The sequence below is a fragment of the Marmota flaviventris genome, chromosome 18 (assembly GCF_047511675.1).
Source record: "Marmota flaviventris isolate mMarFla1 chromosome 18, mMarFla1.hap1, whole genome shotgun sequence".
Lineage (NCBI taxonomy): Eukaryota > Metazoa > Chordata > Mammalia > Rodentia > Sciuridae > Marmota > Marmota flaviventris.
The window spans coordinates 13,677,687-13,700,901 of NC_092515.1; the positions used below are offsets into that span (position 1 = coordinate 13,677,687).

At 46.8% G+C, this 23,215-nt stretch overlaps 2 protein-coding genes across 2 annotated transcripts in view; one reads left to right on the forward strand and one right to left on the reverse strand.

Moving 5' to 3' along the window:
* The window catches only part of Sptbn4 (spectrin beta, non-erythrocytic 4), a 72,051-nt gene extending 70,565 nt beyond the window's left edge, over positions 1–1,486 (reverse strand). The window contains exon 1 of the mRNA XM_071604335.1: positions 1,315–1,486. Coding sequence (XP_071460436.1) covers positions 1,315–1,486 — 172 coding nt within the window. The remainder of the gene's footprint in view (positions 1–1,314) is intronic.
* A 3,946-nt stretch (positions 1,487–5,432) lies between these two features.
* On the forward strand, positions 5,433–23,215 carry Blvrb (biliverdin reductase B). Its single transcript, XM_027941396.2, has 5 exons — positions 5,433–5,689; positions 14,182–14,346; positions 14,492–14,581; positions 18,378–18,506; positions 22,970–23,215. The coding sequence occupies exons 1-5, from the start codon at positions 5,611–5,613 to the stop codon at positions 23,125–23,127; spliced, it is 621 nt and encodes a 206-aa protein (XP_027797197.1). The 5' UTR covers positions 5,433–5,610; the 3' UTR covers positions 23,128–23,215.

Below are 23,215 nucleotides of genomic sequence, written 5' to 3' on the forward strand. Positions count from 1 at the left end.
TGTAAGGGAAGGATCAAGGCTGGCTGAATGAACACCATGTCCCTGCTACTGCCCAGCATGGACCAGGCACAGGATAATACCGTCTAGAATTCTAAGGTGATGTTTTCCTACGTTTTTAGGGTTCTAAGTGTCCAAAAGTAGAATTCTAAGTTTCCATGACTATATGTTTATATCAGTCTAGTTTCCAGGTCAGAAAACGCTGGCAATCCATGGGTTGAATCTGGTTCATATTTTGTGGCACACATTTTTTTAATTGGGAAATTTTGGATCAATATCAGAACTAATAATTTTGGGCCCATGTTTTCTTATGGCTGGAGCTGGTGACCAGGGCCCAGTTGACCAGAGCCCCCAGTCGACTGACTCATGTATGTCACCAACTTTCCTAGAGGACTTTGAGTTTGACATCCTTGCTCAAAACCTTAGAAAATTCCATTAATTTCAGTATAATTCAGCCTCCTTATCCAGTAATTCAACCAACCAGGGATTGAAAATGTAAGGGGAAAAAAAACTATATCCATACAAACATGTACAAGATCTCTTTTCTTGCAATTATTCCCTCGACAATTTAGTCTAAAAACTATAATGACAAGAAAATGTAGCTCTGTCACTGAGCTACAACTCCAGCCCTTTTATTTTTATTTTGAGACATAGAGTCTCCACTAAGTTACTGAGACTGGCCTCAAACTTGCAATCCTCCTGCCTCAGCCTCCTGAGTCACTGGAATTACAGGTGTGCACCACTGTGCCTGCTAGAGTTTAGGTTTCTAAGGCTCTAAGATCCTAGTGGCCAAATGTCTAAAATCTGCGACAAGGGTCTCCATCTCTAAAGGTCTCAACTCTGAAGAATCTCTAAGTGTGACATTTCAACGTCTTAAAATCCCAACGGTTCTGCATTTGGAGATCCCAAGACATCGCTTTCAAAGTCTCATGTGTCTGGGATTGTACGTTTCTTAAGTTCTAAGGCTGTGCTGCCACACGCAGAAGCCATGAGCCACAGTGGCTATTTAAATCTAAATTAATTAAAACTAAATAAAATGCAAAACAGTCCCCCAAGTGGCACTGACCACATTTCAAGCGCTCAAGCCATATGCACTAGTGGTTTCTCTATGGATACCACAGATACAGAACAATGCCTGCACTGTGGAAGGTTCCCTTGGCCACAACTGGCCTGGAGATTCAGGCGCTAAGTACGACTCCTTTCCACTCTTCTAGCCATCAAGGCTCTCAGGCACCAAGATGCACAGATGCCACCCAGCAGCCCCCTCCCGCTTCCACTCCCCTCGGCCCACCCAGCTCTCCCGTGGTCCCCAGGTACCTGCCAAGGCCTTGATCCGTGAGCACTCAAAGAGAGAAGCAGCTGCCGTGGAAGCAGCTGGAGGTTCCCGCTCCCAGCCCCTGTCTGGACTCTCCCAGCGAGTTGCAAGGTTGTTGTTGTTGGGGGCGGGCAGGCCCTCCATGTTGTCCACCTCCCCCGGAACCTGCGCCATTGGGGAAGATGAGGCCTGGGGATAGGGAGAGGCAGGTTAGGACTGGAAACAGGCGCGAGCTCAGAGAGCCCCCCCCCCTTTTTTTTTTTTGCATGTTACTCGTTATTGAACACAGGAGCACTTTACCACTGAACTATATCCTTAGCCTTTTTTTTTTTTTGAGACAGGCTCACCATAAGTTGCTGAGACTGGCCTCAAACTTGCCATCCTCCTTTCTCAGCCTCTCAAGTCACGGGGATTAAAGGCACAAGCCATCTTGTGCCTTTTATTCAGAGGATTCCCTTCTAACAGTGACTAGCTGTGGGTCCTAGGTTCTCTCTCACCCTCAGTTTCTCTGTCTTGCAAGGGGATGATGATAATGTTTACCCCGACCACTTACGGGACTGCAATAAAGTACTTGATGACTTAATGCCTGGCACAGGGTAGAGGCTCAGCAATTGTCACTGGTATTATTATTGGAACAATAACATCATTAGTAACAGAACTCTATAATGCAGTAACAAGAACTATAATGAACATTTATTGGGCATTTGCCTTGTGCTCAATACTTTATATGCATTCTTTTACGTAATTTTCACAAGTAAGCAGTTATTACTAGGCCCATTTTGCAGAAAAGGAAACTGACGTACAAAGGGATTAATTTGTTTGCCCAAGTAACACAGCTAGTAAGTAACTAGTTTTCAAACAGGCATGTGATAGAATGCTTGTATTAGTAGCCCTACTTCTTCACCCTTGAAGCCACACCCTTTGCTATTTAACCTTTCAGTGTCCTTGGTTAAGGCAGAAAAGGTATGTGTGTTTTGGGGGCATACCCCACCCCTTGATTCTGGGATTGACCATGTGACTTGCTTTGGCCAACAGAATTGGGTGGAAGTGCTGGTATGTGTGGAAGTTCTGAGCCTCATTCAAGATATCTTATATGCTTCTGCTTGTGTTTGACCATGGCCATGAGAAAGACATGTTTAGGCTAGACCAAGTCTAAGACCACAGACATGCCAGCCAAGGGCAGCTACCCTACTGTGACCTCAACATGTAAGTGCACCAGCAGAGAGTCTAGCAGAACTGCTCAGCTGGGTAGCCCCTGAACTCAGACTCCAGGGCTAAATACATGTGCTTTAAGATGCTGAGATCTGTGCTGATTTGTTAAGCAGCATTATTGTGGCCACAGCCCACTGACATATTATCTGAATTGAGAGTTGTGCTTTAAAACATGCCAGGTTGAAAATATGAAATCTAAAGAGGTGGGTGATATCAGGTACATCTCTACCCTCCTGGACCTCTGACCTGGTTCTAAGACTAAGAAAGGAGGGGATTAGACCAATGGCACCCTTCTCAAAAGACCTGGACAGTTGCTAACCCCTAGGTCTGGTTTGGTTTGGGTTTGGTTTGTTTCAGTACTGGGGATTGAATCCAGGGGTGTTTTACCACGGGGCTACATTTCCAGCCCTTTTTAAAAACTTGAGGCAAAGTCTTGACAAGTGGCCCAGACTGTCTCAAACTAGCAATCCTCCTGCCTCAGATTTCTGAGTTGCTGGAATGACAAGAGTGTGTCTCTGTGCTGGTCTTCTAACCCACTACATCTCAGGAAGGCAGCCAGGGCCTGGGTTGTGGTCAGTGTGGTAGAGATAATCCCTTTTGGTGGGCACACCAAAATCCATTGTTATTCTTCTCTTCTTCCATGGAAAGCTGTAAGTGGGGCACATGGCTACCCACCACCTGTGTGACCTTGGCCAAGTCACTTCCCCTCTCTGGACTTCAGTTTGTTCATCCGTGAAAATCCTAGGAGTGTTTGAAGATGAGTTAATGATAGAGGGAACATGGTACCTGGTACACAGCAAACCCTCAATACATGTTTCTTGCTGTTCCTTTCCCCTCCTGTGATGCTGGGAATGGAACCCAGGGCCTCACACATACTAGAAAAATGGCCTACCACTGAGCTACACCCCCAGCCCACTATTTCTCTCCAGCCTCTGATCACATCTTAGCAAGTCTAAGTGCCTGTTCTGGAGTAGGACAGAAAATAGGTTCAATCCTGCTTTATTCTCGCTGTACTTTAACCTAGCCTCTCTGTGCCTCAGTTTCCTTCCCTGTTGATCGGTGGTCACAACTGTTTCCTCGGTGGTACTTGGGGATGGGCAGGCACTTGGCACTAGGTGAGCTTTCCATCAGGCCGGGAGAGCAGCTCTGGCCTTGACGTGGTGGTTGAATGGAGAAAGGAGAGAAGGCGAGGGGGGAGGTGGGAAGGGCTGTCCTGCCGGCCTCAGCAAAGGCCGGCCCGGCGCAGGGCTTCGGGTGGGATCCGATGCTTTAACCCTTCCGCGCCTCCCTGTCGCCGCGGTCCTGTCACCGTGCCCGAGGAGGGGCGCCTGGGAAGGACCAGGCCCAGGGAAGACCCACGCATGGCGCGGAGGCTGGGCTAGGCTGGGGATTAGGGGCTCGTTCTGCCTTCGATCTCCTGCCTGCACCCATCAAGGGAGACCCCGGGAGCTCAGGCCGTGCCCAGGGCGCGGGGGAGGATGCTCAAGCAGGTGAGGAGGTTCTGGGGGAGGGGCCTGGGCCCCAACGCCGCTCACCTGAGCCCGCGGCCGCCGGTGCTGCTGTCCCCGCTGCTCGCCGCACCCGACAGCCTTCCCTGTGGGCGTCCGCGGCCCGGCCCGGCCCGGCTCTGCTCTGCCCCGCCGGCCGGCCGCTCCGCCAGATCCGCATGCGCCGCCGCCGCCGCGCCTCCCCCCGCTCGCGCCGCCGCCGAGCTCCGCGCGCCCCCGGGACCCCTCCCGCCGCGGGCCCCGGCCGCCTGCGGCACGGGTCCCCGCACTGGCACACGCCGGGCCTCGCGTTTATACACCGCTGCGCTCAGAGAGGCTGAGGTAGCGTCACACACAGTCCACACTCCCACACTGCCACACACACGGGGTCACTTGCAACGTCACAAACACACTCTCCACATCCACACACAGTGTCACTCCCTCAGATGGAGTCACACAGGGTCAAACCTTCGAACTGTCACACGAAGTCACACACAGCGTTGCACACTATGACACACATGCACGATTCCATCACCACCAATGTGGTGGTACACACAACCATGCATGTCACACACGGTCGCACTTCCCCCCGGGGATCACAAATTGTTATACACTCACACATTATGCACGGCTTCACAATCACACAGTGTGGTGCCATTTTACACACGCAAACTTGTCACACCATTCAGTCCCATGGGGTGACACATCCTGCACTGCTACACACTCACATCACACAGTTACAAGTCACGAATAGCATCCCAGCAACAGTAACACCCACAGCCATGTACTCAAATGGTAAGACACACACCCTTACTTGACACATGTGGTGTCACACACCCGTTACAATCTAATATTCTCACATTCTATTATAACTTACACAAATCTCACACCATATCACACAGGCTGACACACTGCCATCCATAGTGTCACCACAGGTTACAGGGAGCATCAATGTTGACCACACGTGGATTCACAGTCACATTGTAACACAAGAATGACACAAGCTGTCATCCACAATCATGCTCTCCCTTGTGGTTACTTAAGGTCACGAGGGTGCATAGGCACTCATTACCCAGTGTCACACTCACACACCCACAGTGTCCTCCCTCACTTCTCCCTTTGTTGTAGGAGACCCTGAGCAGTAGTGCAAGTACCACCACTGCAGGCGAGTCCTGGGAGAAGGGGCGTGAGCCAGGAAAGCCTGGTGGGCGTGGCTCATCGCTCCGCCCCTGCCCCCCGCGGCTTGAGCGCGGAGGCGGGGCGCCGAGCGGCCAGCTCTCTTGACCCCGCCCACTTGCTCCCCTCCAAGCGGGAGGCGTTCCTCCAAGTATAAAGGGCGGTCTGAGAGGGTGGTGCTAGGCGGTAAAAAAAAACAAAACTGCAAGTTGACTCTAGCTTTCCTCCCAGCCGAAGGCGTGGTCTGTTGCTTCCACCCGCCCACCCAATTGACTCAAGCCGGGTGCGGGGGGCAGAGACGGCCCCTCCGAGCTGGCCCCGCCCCGTCCCTCCGACTGGGAAGGACGGAGAGTGCCGCCCAGCAGTCATAGGGTTCCCGCGCGTCCAGTGTCTCAGGCCTTGCACATCCAGGACCCCCGAAGCATGGCTGTCAAGAAGATCGCGATCTTCGGCGCCACTGGCAGGACCGGGCTCACCACCATGGCGCAGGCGGTGCAAGCAGGCATGAGCGGGGCGGGAGGGGGAGTCACAGGGTACACCCTGAGAGCACTAGGAAGAGACATCGTGGGGCTGGAGCCGGGCACAGGCTGGTTGGGGTCATCAGTGTCCCAACCAAGTGTGTGAAGCTTCAGGGAGCGAAACAAGTTTGGGGGTGCCGGGGCAGAAATGGGTGAAACTGTGATATTCAGTTTTATGTGAGTCCAAGGCATAGAAATGGGCTATGGGAGCCTAGGGGACTCCAGTGACAGAGTAAATCCAGAGCTCTTATGAAATGTGATTGTGGTTGTGGTTGTGATTGTCATTAGCACACCCAGAGAGGGTTTACTAAGTTAGCAAAGGCTTGCTGCCTAGCAGTGCCTTCTCACTACATGAGTTAAATCCAGGCAGCCCTCATTTTGGAGGGGGAACTAGTATTCCCCGCCTCCCTTGACAGATGAGAAAACTGAGGCCCAGAAATTCTGCCCCCATACCACAGCTGGTGAGTGGCAGTGCTGGGATTTGAACCTAGTTCATAGGCGTAAGCACCAAAAATATCCATGGGCTTTGGGCTTGGACACCAGAACTGGAAATAGGAAAGTTTAGGAGGCAGGTTGCTGTGAGCACCTAACAGGAAGAGGTCACAGAGACATGAGTGAGTCAAGACTTGTGAGCACTAGTCCTAGGTAAGTCACCAAAGGCTGAAAATTCAGAGTTGCTCCAGAAGAGGGTGCAGGATCCTCGCATCTTCTGCCTCTCCAGTCCAGAGTTTACCCTCTTCCGGCTGGGCCTGGGACTTCAAGATATAGAGCCCCACCCCTGCAAACATTGGTGACTCTGAAGATATTGACTATCTGCACGACCCAAAAGGGTGGAGGCCACCAGAATCCCAGCCCAGCCCTACTTTGGGACTTTTCTGAAACAGTTCCTCATTAGGCAGGCTTCCCCCTCTCCCCGCCCCCTCCACCTTGTGAGGATCTTGACTTGTGGGGAGGGAGACCAGTGAAAACCCATTTGCTGATCAGCATTTCTAGGGTAGGCTGGGGAAGGAAGAGGGAGAAGTTGAGAAGTGCTGAGTCATCCCGAATATCTGGATTTCCATGTTTCCTTCACCTTTAATCCCCAATACCACTGGGGCCCGCTTACCCACCCTGCTGGTCACGACTGGAACTGCACCCAGGGGAATGAGAGTTGGAGTCTAGGGAGACCCTGACCTAAAATTGAATTGAGATTTTATTTATCTCAGTGTAATTCAAGCAAGGTCAAGATTCCTGACAAGCACAAACTAGCGTCAGCCTGCCTACTTTCAGGAGGCCAACTCTGACACTAAACACCTGTGTGACCGCATGCTTTGTCATCTAGAACTGTGTGCCTAGATATCTATAAAGTGGGGATGAAATTAGTTGTACTTGCCTTGGGTCACTTACAATGATTAAAGTAGATAATATATGGGAAGTGCTTTGAACAGTAGCCATTGAGCAGTTGGTGATCAATAAATATCCTTTGGCTGATTCAGTTTCCGTTATAGCCTAGCTCTGAATTCTTTAGGCTTTGGGTCAGACTTGCTTATGTATAAAATTTTACCTTCTCTACCTACTAGCTGTGTGGCCTTGGCCCAGTTACCTAAAAAATGGTGTTTCAGTTTCCCATCCTCAGAATAAGCATGGTAATAGCTACTTTGTAGAATTGTAATCTGGTACTTGTCAAACTGTAGGTCATATAGGTTTTGAAATATATTAAGTTCCAACAGTATCAAAATGTATCACATATTGTTAGCTTTGTGAAAGTTTTGTTTTAATTATATATGTGTGCACTGGGTTAGGCAGTGAAATCCATTTTATACTAAAGATTGAGATCAAAAAGCTTTAAAGGGGCTTGACCTCTGGAACTTATTCTCATAATCAGGGGGAAAATGTATATTTCTATATATACATGTATAAATATATTTACATGCAAATGTATATAATTATGCATGTTATGTTTAAAGAGAGCGATAAGGCAAAAGCAAAATGAAGAATCTGGGTCTTGAAACTTCTTTATAGGTCATTTATTTCAAAATAAAATTAACAGAAAAATGTAAATAAGGGAAGGGATATATATATATATATATATATATATATATATATATATATATATATATATACTTTTTTTTTTAAAGGCTTGGAAATAACTAATGAACACTCTTGGGTTTTTTGGGGGGAGTAGGGGGTACCGAGGATTGAACTCAGGGACACTCCACCACTCAATCACATCTCCAGCCTCATTTTGTATTTGGAGAAAGGGTCTCACTGAGTTGCTTAGGGCCTCACTGAGTTGCTGAGGCTGGCTTTGAACTCACCATCCTCCTGCCTCAGCCTCCCAAGCTGCTGGGATTACAGGCATGCGCCACCAAGCCTGGGTCTTGTTCTGTATAAAGGGTAAAATGTGTGGATCCATTCTATTTGATATGGTAGCTACTGGCCACATCTGGCCCTTTAAATTTAAATGTGAGTTATGAGGCTGAGACAGGAGGATCACAAGTCATGTTTTGAGATTCTGTAGTGAGATTCTGTCTCAAAATAAAATTAAACACTGGGTTGTGACTTAGTGATAGAGCACTCCTGGGTTCAATTTCCAAGTACCACAAAAAGAAAAGATACATGTGAATTAAGTTATTAAGTTTTTTAAAAATTGTATAGTGCTGGGGACTTAAAAATTCTTTTTTTTTAAAAATACCCCATTTATCTATTTATTCATAGAAGAAATGTAGCACAGCCCTTGGCATTTTGGGGGATTTTATGAGTATTGCCACTCATCACTAATAATGTCAAAATCCACAGGGACCCTTATGCTGTGCCTGTGTTCAAAGTTCTCATGATTGGGAGGACGTGTCTGGGTCTGTTTGGGTTTCTCTAACAAATACCTTAACTATGTGATCATAAACAACAGAAGTACATTTTGCACAGTTCTGGAGGCTGGAAATTCAATATCAAGGCCCTGCTGGTGCCTGGTAAGGGCCAGCCGTCTCATAGCTGGCTCTTCACATGGTGCAAGAGGCTTGCTAGCTCTCTGAGGTCTCTGATATGGGCACGATTCTAATTCATGAGAGCAATACCCTCATAACCCACCTCCCAAGGTCCCCTTCTAATATCATCACCTTGGTGATCAGGTGCATTTTGGAGGAAAACACAAACATTCAGACTATAACAACATGTTTCTCAAAAAGATCTATGCAGCTGGGCATGTTGGTACATATCTGTAATCCCAGTGACTCGGGAGGCTGAGGCAAGAGGATCACAAGTTATCACAAGTTCAAGGCTAGACTTTGCAACTCAGACAGGCCCTACATAATTTAGTGAGACCCTGTCAGACCCTGTCTTAAAAAGTAAGAAGAGCTGGGGATGTGGCTCAGAACACCCTTAGGTTCATTCCCCAGTATCAAAAAAAAAATTAAAAATATAAAAGATATATGCCCATCTGCAATGGTGACATGTGCCTGTAATCCCAGCAACCCAGGAGGCTGAGGCAGGAGGATCGCAAGTTTAAGGCCAGACTCTGTAACTTAGCAAGACTCTGTCTCAAAATAAAAAGGGGATAGGGGTGTTATCTTAGTGGTAGAGTGCCCATCAATAAGTACTTTAAAAAAAAGAAAGAAAAAGATATACGCACAACTTACTGTAACGGGGGTTCACTTGATGCTTTAACTATATCCCCTGTGGCTTTGAAACTTACATATTTTTTTTTTTTCTCAGCCTTTTTCTCTCTGATCTTCTCCTCCCTGATCTTCTCCTCCCTGACCTCCTCTTTCCTCTCTAATCTCATTTTCTCTGAATTACCTCTTTAAAAAAAAAAAAAAACAAACACCCTGTTCCTGCTGATGGGCAGAATCACAACCTTTGGGACAGGAGTCCCCTGTGTTTCTCCTTTGCTAGCAAAGCCATAAACCGTCTTTTTTCTTCTCAAAACCATATCCTTGTTGTTGGATTGACATTAGAGACAAAGACTGAGCTTTTGGCAACATTACAAGGTTTCTGTATTTCCTTATTTTGTGTGGTGCTGGGGATTGACCCAGGCAGTTAGGCAATGCCCACATTGGCTCCCGGCAAACCCCTGCTGCTCTCCTGTGTGTCATTCCTTTGTTTAAAGGGGGTCATGGAGGATGGGTTTGCTGGGTGTGGTGCTCTCATTTCAGAGACCAAGAAGTTGGGGTCTGATGGAGGAAGGGGCTGCAGGTTCCTCAGCCAGAAAGCTGTAGGACCAGAGTTTGAACCTGGGTCCCTGGTTTTGAGCCTGAGTTTTCCTGTTTGTAAAAGGTCAGGGCCGTGGCAGTGAACTCACAGGGCCCTTGGTTTACTGCAGGTCAGCAGAGGGAGAGCCATGACAGAGGAAGCACAAGTGGCTGGGGGACCTGGGGAAAGGGGGTGAAGGGTGTCCCAGCAGAGGGATGACGTGTGCAAAGCCAGGAGATGGGGTGGGGGTGGGGGAGCAGCAGGTTGTGTTTGAGGAACTGAAAGAAATCCAGTGGTTCCCTGGAGAGGAGGAAAGGTCAGATCCTGAGAGCCCTGAGGCCATCACAAGTCTGTTGTGGACTTCAGGTCGGGTCCCGGGAGGCCTCTGAGCAGAGGCTCTTGGAGATGGCTGGAAAGTTGTGACTGCCATGTGGAATATGGTTGTGGGGAGCAGGCCAGGGCCCGGGAGCCTGAAGAAGACCCTGGAAAGGGCCAGGAACAAGACTCAGGGCTGGTCCAGGCCAAGGGGTAAAACTGTGGGATGATCAAAAGGCATGACAGCAAACAATCAGATGATGCTTATTTCAGTGTTCTGTGCTAAACTTTTGGTTAATTTTGTCTTGGTTTTGCTTTTCTAGATTTTTTTGTTTGTTTGTTTTAGTTTTGAGGTATCAGAAATTGAACTCAGGGGTGCTTAACCACTGAGCTGCATTCCCAGCCTTTATTTTTGTTTTGAGACAGGATCTTACTAAGCATTTTTTTTTGTGTGTGTGTGTGTGTGTGATGCTGGGGATTGAACCCAGGGCCTTGTGCATGTGCGGCAAGCACTCTACCAACTGAGCTGTATCCCCAGCCCTCACTAAGTTGTTTAAGGCCTTGCTAAATTGCAGGCTGGCTTTGAACTTGTGATCCTCCTGCCTCAGCCTTCCAAATGGCTGGGATTACAGGTGTGTGCCACTGCACCCGGCACTTTTACATGTTTAACAGCACTATAGAGCCATAATTCACACACTATATAATCCACCCCTTTAAAATATACCATTCCGTGGTTCTCAGCATATTCAGAGTTGCTCAAGTATTCTCATAATCAGTTTAGAACATTTTGACACTGGGCATGATGGTGCACTCCTATAATCCCAGTGTCTCAGGAGGCTGAGGCAGGAGGATCGAAATTTCAAAGCCAGCTTCAGTAACTTAACAAGGCCCTAAGCAACTTAGCAAGACCCTGTCTCAAAATAAAAAATAAAAAGGGGACAGGGATTGTGGCTCAGTGGCAGAGTGCTTGCCTAGCACATGTGAGGCCACTGTGTTCCATACTCAGCACCACATAAAAATAAATAAATAAAATAAAATAAAGGTATTGTGTCCATGTAGTACTAAAAATATATATTTTAAAATTTTTAGCTATAGATGGACACAAACTTTTATTTTTATGTGATGCTGAGGCTTGATCCCAGTGCCTCACACGTGCTAGGCACGTGCTCTACCACTGAGTCATAACCCCAGCCTCTACTACAATCCCCAGTACCAAAAAAAAAAAAAAAAAAGAACATTTTTGTCATCCCCAAAATAAACCCTATTTTCCAGCCCAACCCCTCTCCCAGCCTAGGGAAGCACTTCCCTGCTTCTGTTTTTATGGATTTGCTGTTCTAGACATTTAATATTAATGGAATCATATAATATTGGTTCTTTTTTTAATGTTTTATTTTGGATATTGATGAACCTTTATTTTATTCATTTATTTATATTCAGTGCTGAGAATCGAACCCAGTGCCTCACACATGCTAGGCAAGAGCTCTACCACTGAGCCACGACCCCAGCCCCATGATGGGGGTTCTTTGTGACTGTCTTCTCTCACTTGGGAAAAAAAAAAAAATTTTTTTTCTCAAGGTGCGTCTATGTTGAAGCATATCATTCATTTATGTTGCCCAATGATACTGCATTCATCCATTAAGCAGTTGATAGATGTTAGGAATAATGCTATTATAAACATACATGTGCAAGTTTTTGTGTGAAAAGCATGTTTTCGTGTCTCCTGGGCATACATCTGAGAATGCTGGGTCATATGGTACCGCTGGGTTTTATCTTTTGGAGACCTGCCAGGCGGATTGCCAAAGCAGCTGCACCCTTCTGTGTGGCCATCGGCAGCGCTTGAGGTTCATTTCCTCGCACGATCGTGGGCGTTTATCTCTATATTCTCGCTATGTGAGTGCTGTGAAGTGATATCTCATTGTGGCTCTGATTATTTGCATTCCATGATGGCTAATGGGATTGAACCTATTTTCATGGGCTTGTTGGCCTTTTGTGCATCTTATTCAAAGGATGTTGTGTATATTTTTAGTTGGGTCATTTATGTTTTTAACATTGTGTTATAAAAGTCCTTTTATATAAATGCAAGTCCCTTATCAGATAGGCTTACAAAATTTTTCTCCCATTCTGTAGGTTGTATTTTTACTTTCTTACTTTTTAAAATGTTTTTCTTAGTTGTTGATAGATCTTTATTTTATTTATTTATATGTGGTGCTGAGAATCGAACCCAGTACCTCACACATGCCAGGCAAGTGCGCTACTGCTGAGCCCCAGCCCCAGCCCTTGATGGTTTCTTTTGAGGAACAAAAGGTTTTAATTTTGATGATTTGCAGTTTATCTGGTTTTGCATTTGTTGGTTGTGTTTTTGGTGTGGTGGTGTGTGCTTGTAATCCCAGCTACTCAAGAGACTGGGGCTGGTGGATCGCTTGAACCCAGGAGTTTGGAGCTAGCATGGACAGTTTAGTAAGACAGTTTAGTCTCAAAGAGAGAAGAGAGAAGGGGAGGGAAGGAAGGAGGGAGGGGAAAAAGGAACAATTGTCTAGGGGCTGGGGCTGGGACTCAGCGGAAGAGTGCTCGCCTAGCCTAGCACGTGTGGGGCCCTGGGTTCGATCCTCGGCACCACCTAAACATAAAATTTAAAAAATAAAGGTATTGTGTCCAACTACAACTAAAAAAAATAAAATACAAAAAGAAAAAGAAACAATTGTCTAATCCAAAGGAAGGGGCCTGGAACAAGATCTAGTCCTGAAGGGTGTGCCCCAAGACCCACTCCCTTCAACTAGGTCCCATCTCCCCCAGTTTCTACCACCTCCCAATAATGCCATCAAATTATGAATCTATCCTTTTACAAGAGATAATGACACTCCCAGTGGCTCTCTAGGCAGAGGATTTTGAGTTCAAAGCCAGCCTCAGCAACTTAGCAAGACTCTGTTGCAAAATAAAATATGAAAAAGGGATGGGGGTGTCCTTTTTTTTTCCTTTGAACCCAGTGGTTAAGTGCCACTGGGTTCAAAGGAAAAAAAAAAAGAACAGTAAGCCCATCATGGGGACCCTGCCCTCCTGGCCTCATCTAAACCCAATTGCCTCCCCAAAACCTTACCTCCAACATGAACTGGAGAGGTCACAAAATTCAGAGATCATGACTAATCATTTTATTTTTAAAATATAACCATAACAATACACCAAAACATTAAGTTCCTTTGCCACTATTAAAACAAAGGAAGAAATATGTTAGTTGTGAACTTTAAAAAGTGTGTGGGTGTGTGTGTGTGTATTTATTGGGGTCTAGGGAGACAGAGTTAGCCAAAATTCTTTTGGGAGGGGACATACTGAGGTGATATTCAAATTTTTTTTTACATTGATCAATAATATGTTTATCACGGCCCTTAAAATAGGATTTAATAATGTTTGGAATTTTTTTCCAAATGATAAGATCAGTTACAGTCCTGTAGAATGTCTTGTTTTGATCACGTACAGTACTGATTTGAATTCTTTGTTTAATTCTAATTTGTTATATATGACAGAACGCATAACAGATCACATTACACACATAGAGCACAAATTTTCATATGTCTGGTTGTGTAAAAAGTATGTTCACACTATTCAGGTCTTCATACATGTACATTAATGAGCACTAAAGGAAGGCTGGGCCTCCACAAGTGAGGCCAGGGTCTGGGTCCAGTCTCAACACTGGTCACTTTGGGGACAGCATAGAGCAGTGCCCTGCCAGACATCAGCCCCTTCTGTGCTGGAGGGTGGCGGGTGTGGGGTGCGGGGAGGCTCTGGGTGAAGATTGTATGTGGGCACGAAGGCATCGCCCACAATAGCTGGACATCAACTGTGGATGAACCAGCAAAAATGTTTGAAGATCACTGCCCCAGAACAGGGGACCTGGGGGATGAACTTGGGGGCTCATGGCACCCTCCAGGGCCCAGCACCTGGAGCCCGAGTGCCAGCCCACAAGCCCACTGACCTGCCTCTCTGCTCCCTTTGCCCGCAGGTTATGAGGTGACTGTGCTGGTTCGGGACACCTCCAGGCTGCCATCGGAGGGGCCCCAGCCAAACCATGTGATAGTTGGTGATGTTCGTCAGGCAGCTGACGTGGACAAGACCGTAGCCGGGCAGGATGCTGTCATCGTGCTGCTGGGCACCGGCAATGATCTCAGTACTGAGCCCCCCCTCTGTCCACGGCCCCTTCCTGTACCTCGACCCCCGGCACCACTCCCGCCCCCAGCCCCACCCCTGCCACCTCTGCCACCACCGCCGCCGCCACCGCCCACCAGTGACAGCCACTCTCTGTCCCCTCTAAGGTCCCACTACAGTGATGTCCGAGGGCGCCCGGAACATTGTGGCGGCCATGAAGGCTCATGGAGTGGACAAGGTCGTGGCCTGCACCTCGGGTGGGTGGTGGGGTCACGGAGGGGGGGGCTGAACTAGAGGGCGGGGACTGGATGGGCCCTCTGAAAGGTGACATTGAAGCTGTTCTAAGTTGCCATGCTGTTGCCTTGACCTTGCTGAATGATACTGTGGACACAGTGGTGACCCACACAGTCCTGGACTTTGCAGTCGCAGGACCCCAGATGGGAGAGAGGTGGTAAACTGTCATGGTCACGCTGACATCCCAGATGAACAGGGCAGGAGGGAGAAGGAACAGGCAGAGGGTTAGGGCCAGACCAAGAGAAGCCTGAGGGAACCCAAGGAGATGGCCCAGGAAAGGTTGGGGGGAGCCTTGCAGAATGGCAGAACATGGCTGCACACCGGCTCTCTGCCCCTGCGCTCCCAGTTATGGAGGGATGGACCTTAAACGAATAGTTGTCCTAAGAGGTTGGGGATTTGGCTGAGTCCTTGCCTAGCATGCATAGGGCCTGGGTTCTGTCCCCTGCACCACAAAATAGTAATAATAATAATAATAATAATAATAATAATAATAATAACAATAATAGTTGTCCTGAGTAATAAAAAAAGAAGGTTACAGGGTGCATAACAAGAACAATTAATGCTGAGACAGGAAGAGAATCACAAGTACAAGGCCAGCCTCAGCAACTTAGGGAGACCTGTCTCAAAATACAAAAAAATACAAAGGTCTGGGGATGTAGCTCCATGATAAAGCACCCCTGGGTTCAAACTCCATCGCAAAAAAAAAAATTAAAGAGCAATTAATGCTAGCAGTATTTATTGAGCACTTACTGGATAAGAGATAAAGCCACTTAATCTTTGCAAAACTCCTTTGGGTGCTTATAGACAAAGTGGCACATAGTAGGTGCTTAGGAGATGCCAGCTATTGTTATTATCGTCTCCCTGGCATAGCTCAGGAGCCATGGCACAGGAAGGCCATCTGGCTGGATCACCTAAGTTCACACATCTGTGTCTGGCAGAGCAGGGAGGGGCACCTGGCTCCTGTCTCCACAGTCCACCCCCCTCACCTGTGTTTCATCCCTCAGATGGCCTCCTGGGAAGGGACGTGGCGCAAGGACAGGCTGTGTGGTGGGGGTAATTCTCCAGGCAGCAGGGGCAGCAAGCCCAAAGCCCTGGCAGCCATGCCCAGCGGGAGGGCAGGAGGCAAAATCATTTATGGCTTTTTTTCCTTCAAGCTTTGAAATGGAGAAATAATCCCAGACCTGTAATTTTAGAATGGTCTGCTCTTGATTTCTCTCTCTCTCTCTCTCTCCCTCCCCCTTTTCTTTGTGTTTGTGTGTCCTCTTGCCCACATGCACAGGCAACTTGAGATGAGGTCACATGATGTTGCCCAAACCAGTCTCGAACTCCTGGGCTCAAGTGACCTTCCAGCCTCAGCCTTCCAAATAGCTGGTACTACAAGCCCATGCCACTACATCTATCTTCCATATTTATTATTATTATAAATTTCTTTTTTTGGTACTGGGGATTAAGCCCAGGGCTTCTCACATGCTAGTCAAAGGCTCTACTCCTGAGCTACATCCTCCGCCCTTTATTTTATTTTACTTTAAGGCAGGATCTCACCAAATTGCACAAGCTGGCCTCAAACTTGCAATATTCCTACCTCAACCTACTGAGTAGCTGGGATTATTGGTTCCATCATGATTACCATCATGCCTGGCATATAAAAAAATTCAAACAAAAAAACCCACAAAATAATAGAATGAATACTTATATTGCTGCCACCTCGATTCAAAAATTGCTGATATTGCCGGTACAGTTGTGCACACCTGCAATCCCAGCAACTTGGGAGGCTGAAGCAGGAAGATCAAAAGTCCCAAGGCTAGCCTGGACAACTTAGCAAGATCCTATCTCAAAAGAAAATGTTATAAGGGTTGGGGATGTGGCTCCGTGGTAGAGTGCTTGCCTAGCATGTGTGGGGCCCTGGGTTCAATCCCTAGTACTGCCAAGAAAATTGTTAAAATTTATCATAATTGGTTTATCTGTGTACAAATAAATGTACACAAGTATTTTTGTTTTTCTTTTCCCAAACTATTTGGTGTGGAGTTACATGACCAGGAAGCCCTTCAGCAACTCCTAAGAAAGGGACTTTGTCTTCTAGAACACAATGCTGTTGTCACAGCCAAGTAAATCAACTCTAGGCCTCTTCTAGTCCCTAAATCTTAGAGTCAAATATTCCCTCCGGGTTCAAGTTTCATGATTAGAAAGACCCTTGTCCTCTTAGGAGCTGGAGTTAATCCATCACAGTTTGGGGAGAGTTGTTTTCTAAGGACGTTTCTGAGAGGATTAGAAAGAAACCCAGGGTAAGAGACAGACTGGATTTGTGATTGTTCCTCGGGAGAGGCTGTTCTCAATGCTGAATGAAGAGGGAGGCCCTTATGTGTGTGGCCTTGGGACTTGGTTTCCTCATCTGTAAAGAGGGACTCATGCTGTCCATGAACCAATGGGACAATCACAGTGACCAGTGACTGAGTTTTGCTCTGTACCAGACCTCATCATAACCATTTGCATTAACTCCAACACTTTTTCTTTTTGGTCCTTGGAATGGAACCCAGGGCTTTGTGCATGCTAAGCACCTGCTCTGCTACTGAGCAGCGTCCCCAGCCCCAACTCAATCTTCTATCATCCCAGTTTACACGTGAAGAAACAGGCAGCTGGCCAGCGGGAGACTGAGAACTTCAACCCAGACCGAACCGAGCTCTTAATCATCTTACCAAACTGCTCCTAAAGCATTTAGCTTGGGGGTGGTCTATACCTGTAATCCCATCAGCTTGGGAGGCTGAGGCACTGAGGCAGGAGGATCATGAGTTCAAAGCCAGCTATAGCAATTTAGTAAGACCCTGTCTCTAAATAAAATATAAAAAGGGGCTGAGGATGTGGGTCCATGGTTGAGTGGCCCTGGATTTAATCCCCAGTACAAAGCAACAAACAAGCATTTAACAGGGTTGGGACATGGTTAGCATTTTATAAATGTGAGCCTCAGCTAGGCTATGGAATGCCTTCAAATATGTACTGAGCACCTACAGGATTCCAGGCCCTTCTAAGGGCTGGGAATGGGACAGTGAACATGACAAAGTCCCTGTCTGTGGAACTGGCTTTCAAGGGAGGGAGGGAGGTAGTATTTTAGGCCCAAGGGTGACTTTGGTGTGAAAGCTGGGAAGGATACCAGGGGGAAAAGAACAGGCAGAGTAAAGGGGGTAGTCGGTAGGGCGGGGTTGCAATTTTAAATAGGCTGGTCAGGGAAAGTTGCTCTGAGAGGCGACCTTTAATCAAAGTGTGCAAGGAAAAGCAGGGAGAGGGAATCACACTGGGGCAGAGGGACCAGCCCTTGCAAAGGCTGCCGGGTGGAGCGTGGCTGGCACAGGCCAACTGGAAGGGAAATGCTGGGCGGTGATGTCAGGGAGTTGATGGGGCCAGATCAGCTGGGGACTCTGGGCTGAACCTGATGAGGACTTGGCTCTCACCCTGAGTGAGATCCACTGACAGGACCTGACTCAGGTGTTCATAGGCTCCCTTGGCTGGGAGGGATGGGAGTCAGGGACAAGGAGACCAGAGAAGAATGGGAGGTCACAGTGGATAGGACCAGGAGGGGTGGGGAGAGGTCAGATTTAGAATCACTGTGATCTGCAGACTGCTCGTAGGTGGAGTTTGAGAGAGAGGCGGCTGAAGAGATCTCACCTTTGCAACTCAGTGTAAGGCTGCAGTGAGCCACTGTAGCATTTTGTCCTGGCCCCAAGTCAAAACATCACAGGCTGACCCTGCCCTGTGTCTCCCCATCAGCCTTCCTGCTATGGGACCCAGCCAAGGTGCCTCCACGACTGCAGGACGTGACCGATGACCACATCCGGATGCACAAAGTGCTGCAGGAGTCAGGCCTGAAATACGTGGCTGTGATGCCACCACACATAGGTGAGTGGAGCTGGGACCCAGCAGCCCTGTCACTTCCAGCTTGTTCCCATCTGCCCTCTGGAGAGATCTACAAGGCCTTCCTTGGCAATTGCACATCATGAAATTCCCAGTTCAGCTGGGTCTGGTGGCTCATGTCTGTATCCCAGTGACTTGGGAGGCTGAGGCAGGAGGATCTCAAGTTCAAAGCCAGCCTCAGTAATTTAGCAAGGCCCTAAGAAACTCAGTGAGACTCTGTCTCTAAATAAAATACAAAAAAAGAGCTGGGGATATGATTCAGTGGTTGAATGCCCTTGAGTTCAGTCCCAGTACCAAAAAAAAAAAAAAAGAAAGAAAGAAAGGGCTGGGGATGTGGCTCAGTTTTGATCGAACCTTGGGTTCAATCCCTGGTACCAAAAAAAAAAAAAAAGGAAGAAGAAAGAAAGAAATTCTATTTCATATCCAGGTGCCCCTCTAAAAAACAACAACAACAAAAAAGGCAAACATGCTTCCTACCCTTCTCTGCCTTCCCTGCTTTACTTAATCTCCCTTCTTAATCTCTGACATGCTGTTATCTCTGCTTAACAAGACATCTGAATGTAGAAATGTGAAACCACTACTATTGTTTATGGTGACCGTAACCCAGTACTGGGAGGTAACTAGGCTCAATGGGTGACTCTTTCTTGGGAGTCTCAAGTAGTGCTGCGGTCATAGGGTGGCTGGGCCTAGTTTCAAGTGGAAGCCTTCCTCATAGATATGTCTGCTGGTTGATGCAGACATCAGCTGGATACCTTCAGGTGGCCTCCCCATGTGGCCAGGGCTTCCTCACACCATGGTAGCTGGGTCCCCAAGGTAAGAGTCTTGGAGGGGCCTTATGGAAGCTACATCATCTTTATGGCCTGGTATCAAAAGCCCCTTAGTGCTACTTCCAATGCATGTTGTTGATTAGAAGCAAGTTATTGCACATGCTTAGCATGCCCAAGACCCTAGGTTCAATCCTCAGCACCCAGGGCCAGAGGGGGGTTGACCCACAAATTATTAGGGCTGACCTAAATCAAAGAGATGGGACTTAAACTTACCACACATAGAAGATATATGCTTTCTTTATGTTATTGAGTATATGTCTCCCTCACTGGAATGTCAGTATTGACAGCAGAGGGGTTTTTGTTTGTGGTGCTGGGATGGAACCCAGGGCCTTGCACCTGTTGGGTCAGGTCTGTACCACTGACTACACCCCCCACCCAAAATAGGGGTTTTGTCTTGTTTGGATCACAGCTGTGTTCCTAATGCCTAATACAAAGCCTGGCATGTTGTAGGTGCTTAGTAGTTGTCAGATGAACTAATGTGGGGAAACACACTTGTGGTCATGTTGTAGAGCATGTTGGTCAACTTTTCATCACTGTGACCAAATACCTGAGAAAAGCAATTGAAAGAAGGAAAGGTTCATTTTGGCTGAGGGTTTCAGAGATTTCAGTGCATGGTCCGCTGAATCCTTTATTTATATGCCTGTAAAGAGGCGGACATATCATGGCAGAGGAAAGCTGCTCAACTCATGACACTCAGAAAGCAGAGAGAGAGAGAGAGAGAGAGAGAGAATGGGACTGGGGACAAATACAAATATATCCTTCCATCCAGGATGGTGGCACACACCTGTAAGCTTAACTACTCTGGAGGCTAACACAGGAGGTTCACAAGTTCAAGTACAGACTCAGCAACTTAGTGAGACCCTTTCTCAAAATAAAAAATAAAAGGGGTGGGAAAGGTAGGTCAGTGGTAGAGAGCCCTGGGTTTAATCCCTGGGAGCTAAAAAAAAAAAAAAAAAGAAAGAAACAAAAAGAAATAAACTAGACCCCTCCAGATCTTGTCCTAGTGACATCCTTCCTCCAAGCAGACCCCTCCCAAAGTTTCTACCATCTCTCAGTAATGACATCAAGTTATGAGTCTAACAATGGATTAACCTCCTGATGGGGTTAGAGCCCTCAAGATCCAGTCACCTTCTCGAAGGCCCCACCTCAGCACACTGCTGCTCTAGGGACCAAGCCTTCAACATATGAGACTTTGGGGAACATTCCAGGCCCAAATCATAATGAGAAGGAAAAGGTAAAACACAACTGCACCTCTTTTTCCCTTCTCAGGTCTGGAACCCATTCTGAGAGCCGTAGAGTCAGGCCTAGAGAGAGGCTCATTCATTCAACAAATACCTCTCACCTGTGAATGTGTGCCTGGCAGCATATAAGCGCTGGTGATGTGGTCCCTGTTCTCATGAGGCATACATTTCTATTGGGGATAGGTAAATAATGGAGAGAGACAGATGCATTTGTCAATGCCCGGCTCAATTATTCTACTTTTTAAAACATTTGATATTTTTAGTTGTAGATGGACACAATATCTTTATTTTATTTATTTATTTTTATGCGGTGCTGAGGATCAAACCCAGTGCCTCATACCTGCCAGACAAGTGCTTTACCACTGAGCCACAACCCCAGCCCCTATTATTCCACTTCTTAACCTTGTTTGAAGTGACTACTTAGAGATCATGCCTGAAAAGTAGTTAACACAGAATAGTATATTTTAGGATGTTTTTCGTGTGTGTTTGGAGATTTTGTTTTTCTGGTGTATGTGAAAACTTTTGAACCTCCAGAAATGTTGAAGGCATTAGAGATCCCTTTGTCTAGGTTTATTAGTTAATATATTGCCATGTCCTGAACCTCTCTCTCCATAAATATTTTCTCCTAAATATGTGTGTGTGTGTGTGTGTACATTTATGAACTATTTGAGAGAAGTTTTCAGCCATGTCATATTTCACTCTTAAATACCTCAACAGGCATCTCCCAAGAAGAAGGATATTTGCATAAGAACTATTATCACATCTAAGGAAATGGACATTAACTCTTTTTAAAAAGTATTTTTAGTTATAGATGAACACAATGCCTTTATTTTATTTATGTATTTTTATATGGTGCTGAGAATAGAACCAGTACTTTACATGTGCTAGGGAAGCGCTCTACCACTGAGCCACAACTCCAGCCCCCCCAATTAACTCTTACATCATTCATTATCCACCCCATTCTCAAATTTCTCCAGTTGTCAGAAAATATCTTTTCAACCTACCTCTTATACCCCAAATCAAGATTCAGTTGCATTTCTCCTTTAATCTGAAACAATATCCCCTGCCCTTAAAAAAAACAACAACATTTTCCGTAATATTAATCAAGCCAAGTATTATTTTTATTTTTATTTTTAAACATTTATTTGTTTGTTATGGTACCCTAGTGCTCAACACTGAAGTGCATTTCCAGTCCTTTTTATTTTTTGAGACAGAATCTTGCTAAATTGCTGACTTCAGGCCTCAGACTTACAATCCTTCTGCCTCAGCCTCCCGTGTAGCTGGGATTACTGCTGTATGCCACCAAGCCCAGCTCTATTTTTTTTTTTTTTTTTTTTTTTTTTTTGAGGTGGGATCTCACTATGTTGGTCTCCAATTCCTGGGCTCAAGAGATCCTCCCCTCTTACCCTCCTGACTAGGTGGCACCACAGGCATGCATCATCACAGCTGGCTCTTTTTAAATGTCCCATATTCTAGATTTTTCTTTGATACAAATTAGACATTTTTGGCAGGAATGCCACATGGGTGAGTATGTGTTCCTTATTGCACATGATCTCAGGCTGCCCCTGCACAGGTGATATCACATATGATCCCTATATTTAGTTGGTTGTTGTCAGATACAATTTTTAATTATCATAGTGCAGCCACTAGATGCCCTCTCCAGAGTCAGGTTATGCCTGTCCACTGTCCCTACTAAGGAAGAGCTAGTTGGGCCTGGTAGAGTGTTTCCTGGTATGCACAAGGTCCTGGATTCTATCCCCAGCACCATAAAGAAAAAAGACCTAGTTGTACCTCTGGCATGGAACATACCAATTCATTGTCACAGAATGTGTCTCTTCTTCCAGGGCCTGGAAAACACAGAATCATACTTGAGACCTGACACTCAGTCCTCCCAGTGAGGTCCAGAGACAGGAAAGCACCCAGAATTGGGGGAATCCATAGCAAATCCAGCCTTTACCACTGGAGAGTGACACTTTGCACGCCTGAGAGGTGACTTCCTCTAAGGCTCAGCTGGCCCATTTGTAACCCTAGGTCCCAGCCTGACCTCTGATTTTTCTCTTTCCTCCTAATGTTGTCTCTTTTACTTGTTTGCTTTAGTTGCCTTTTTCTAATGCATGTCTGTCTGCTGGGGACAGGGATTCTCATCAGTTTTGTCCCCTACTGGGTGCACTGCACTGGTGCATAATAGGAAAGAAACAAGGAGTTGTTGAACAGATGAAGCAAACGGTACAGATAAGCGCCTGCACATGGGAAGTCCCTCTGGGCTGTCGTGCTACCTGTGCAGGGCATAGGTGGCACTGGCAAAGCTTTTGCAGTCATCCTGTGCTGGGGGTGGGAAAGGACATTGGCTTCAGCCATCCTTTCTGTTTTTACCTCACAGGGGACCAGCCGCTAACTGGGGCCTACACAGTGACTCTGGATGGACGAGGACCCTCAAGGGTCATCTCCAAACATGACCTGGGCCACTTCATGCTGCGCTGCCTCACTACTGATGAGTATGTTGGGCACAGCACCTATCCCTCCCACCAGTACGAGTAGGACCCTGTCCCCATCCAGGAGGACGGCATTCTGGGATATGAGACACAAAGAAAAGAACAATAAAATTTGAGCCAAGAGCGTGAAATTA

Excerpts from the sequence above, each read along its gene's own strand:
- Blvrb (XM_027941396.2), top strand. The coding sequence starts at position 5,611 with ATGGCTGTCAAGAAGATCGCGATCTTCGGCGCCACTGGCAGGACCGGG. Across the intron at positions 14,347-14,491 it reads GGGCACCGGCAATGATCTCA|GTCCCACTACAGTGATGTCC; the intron begins GTACTGAGCCCC and ends GTCCCCTCTAAG. Across the intron at positions 18,507-22,969 it reads TGTGATGCCACCACACATAG|GGGACCAGCCGCTAACTGGG; the intron begins GTGAGTGGAGCT and ends TTTACCTCACAG.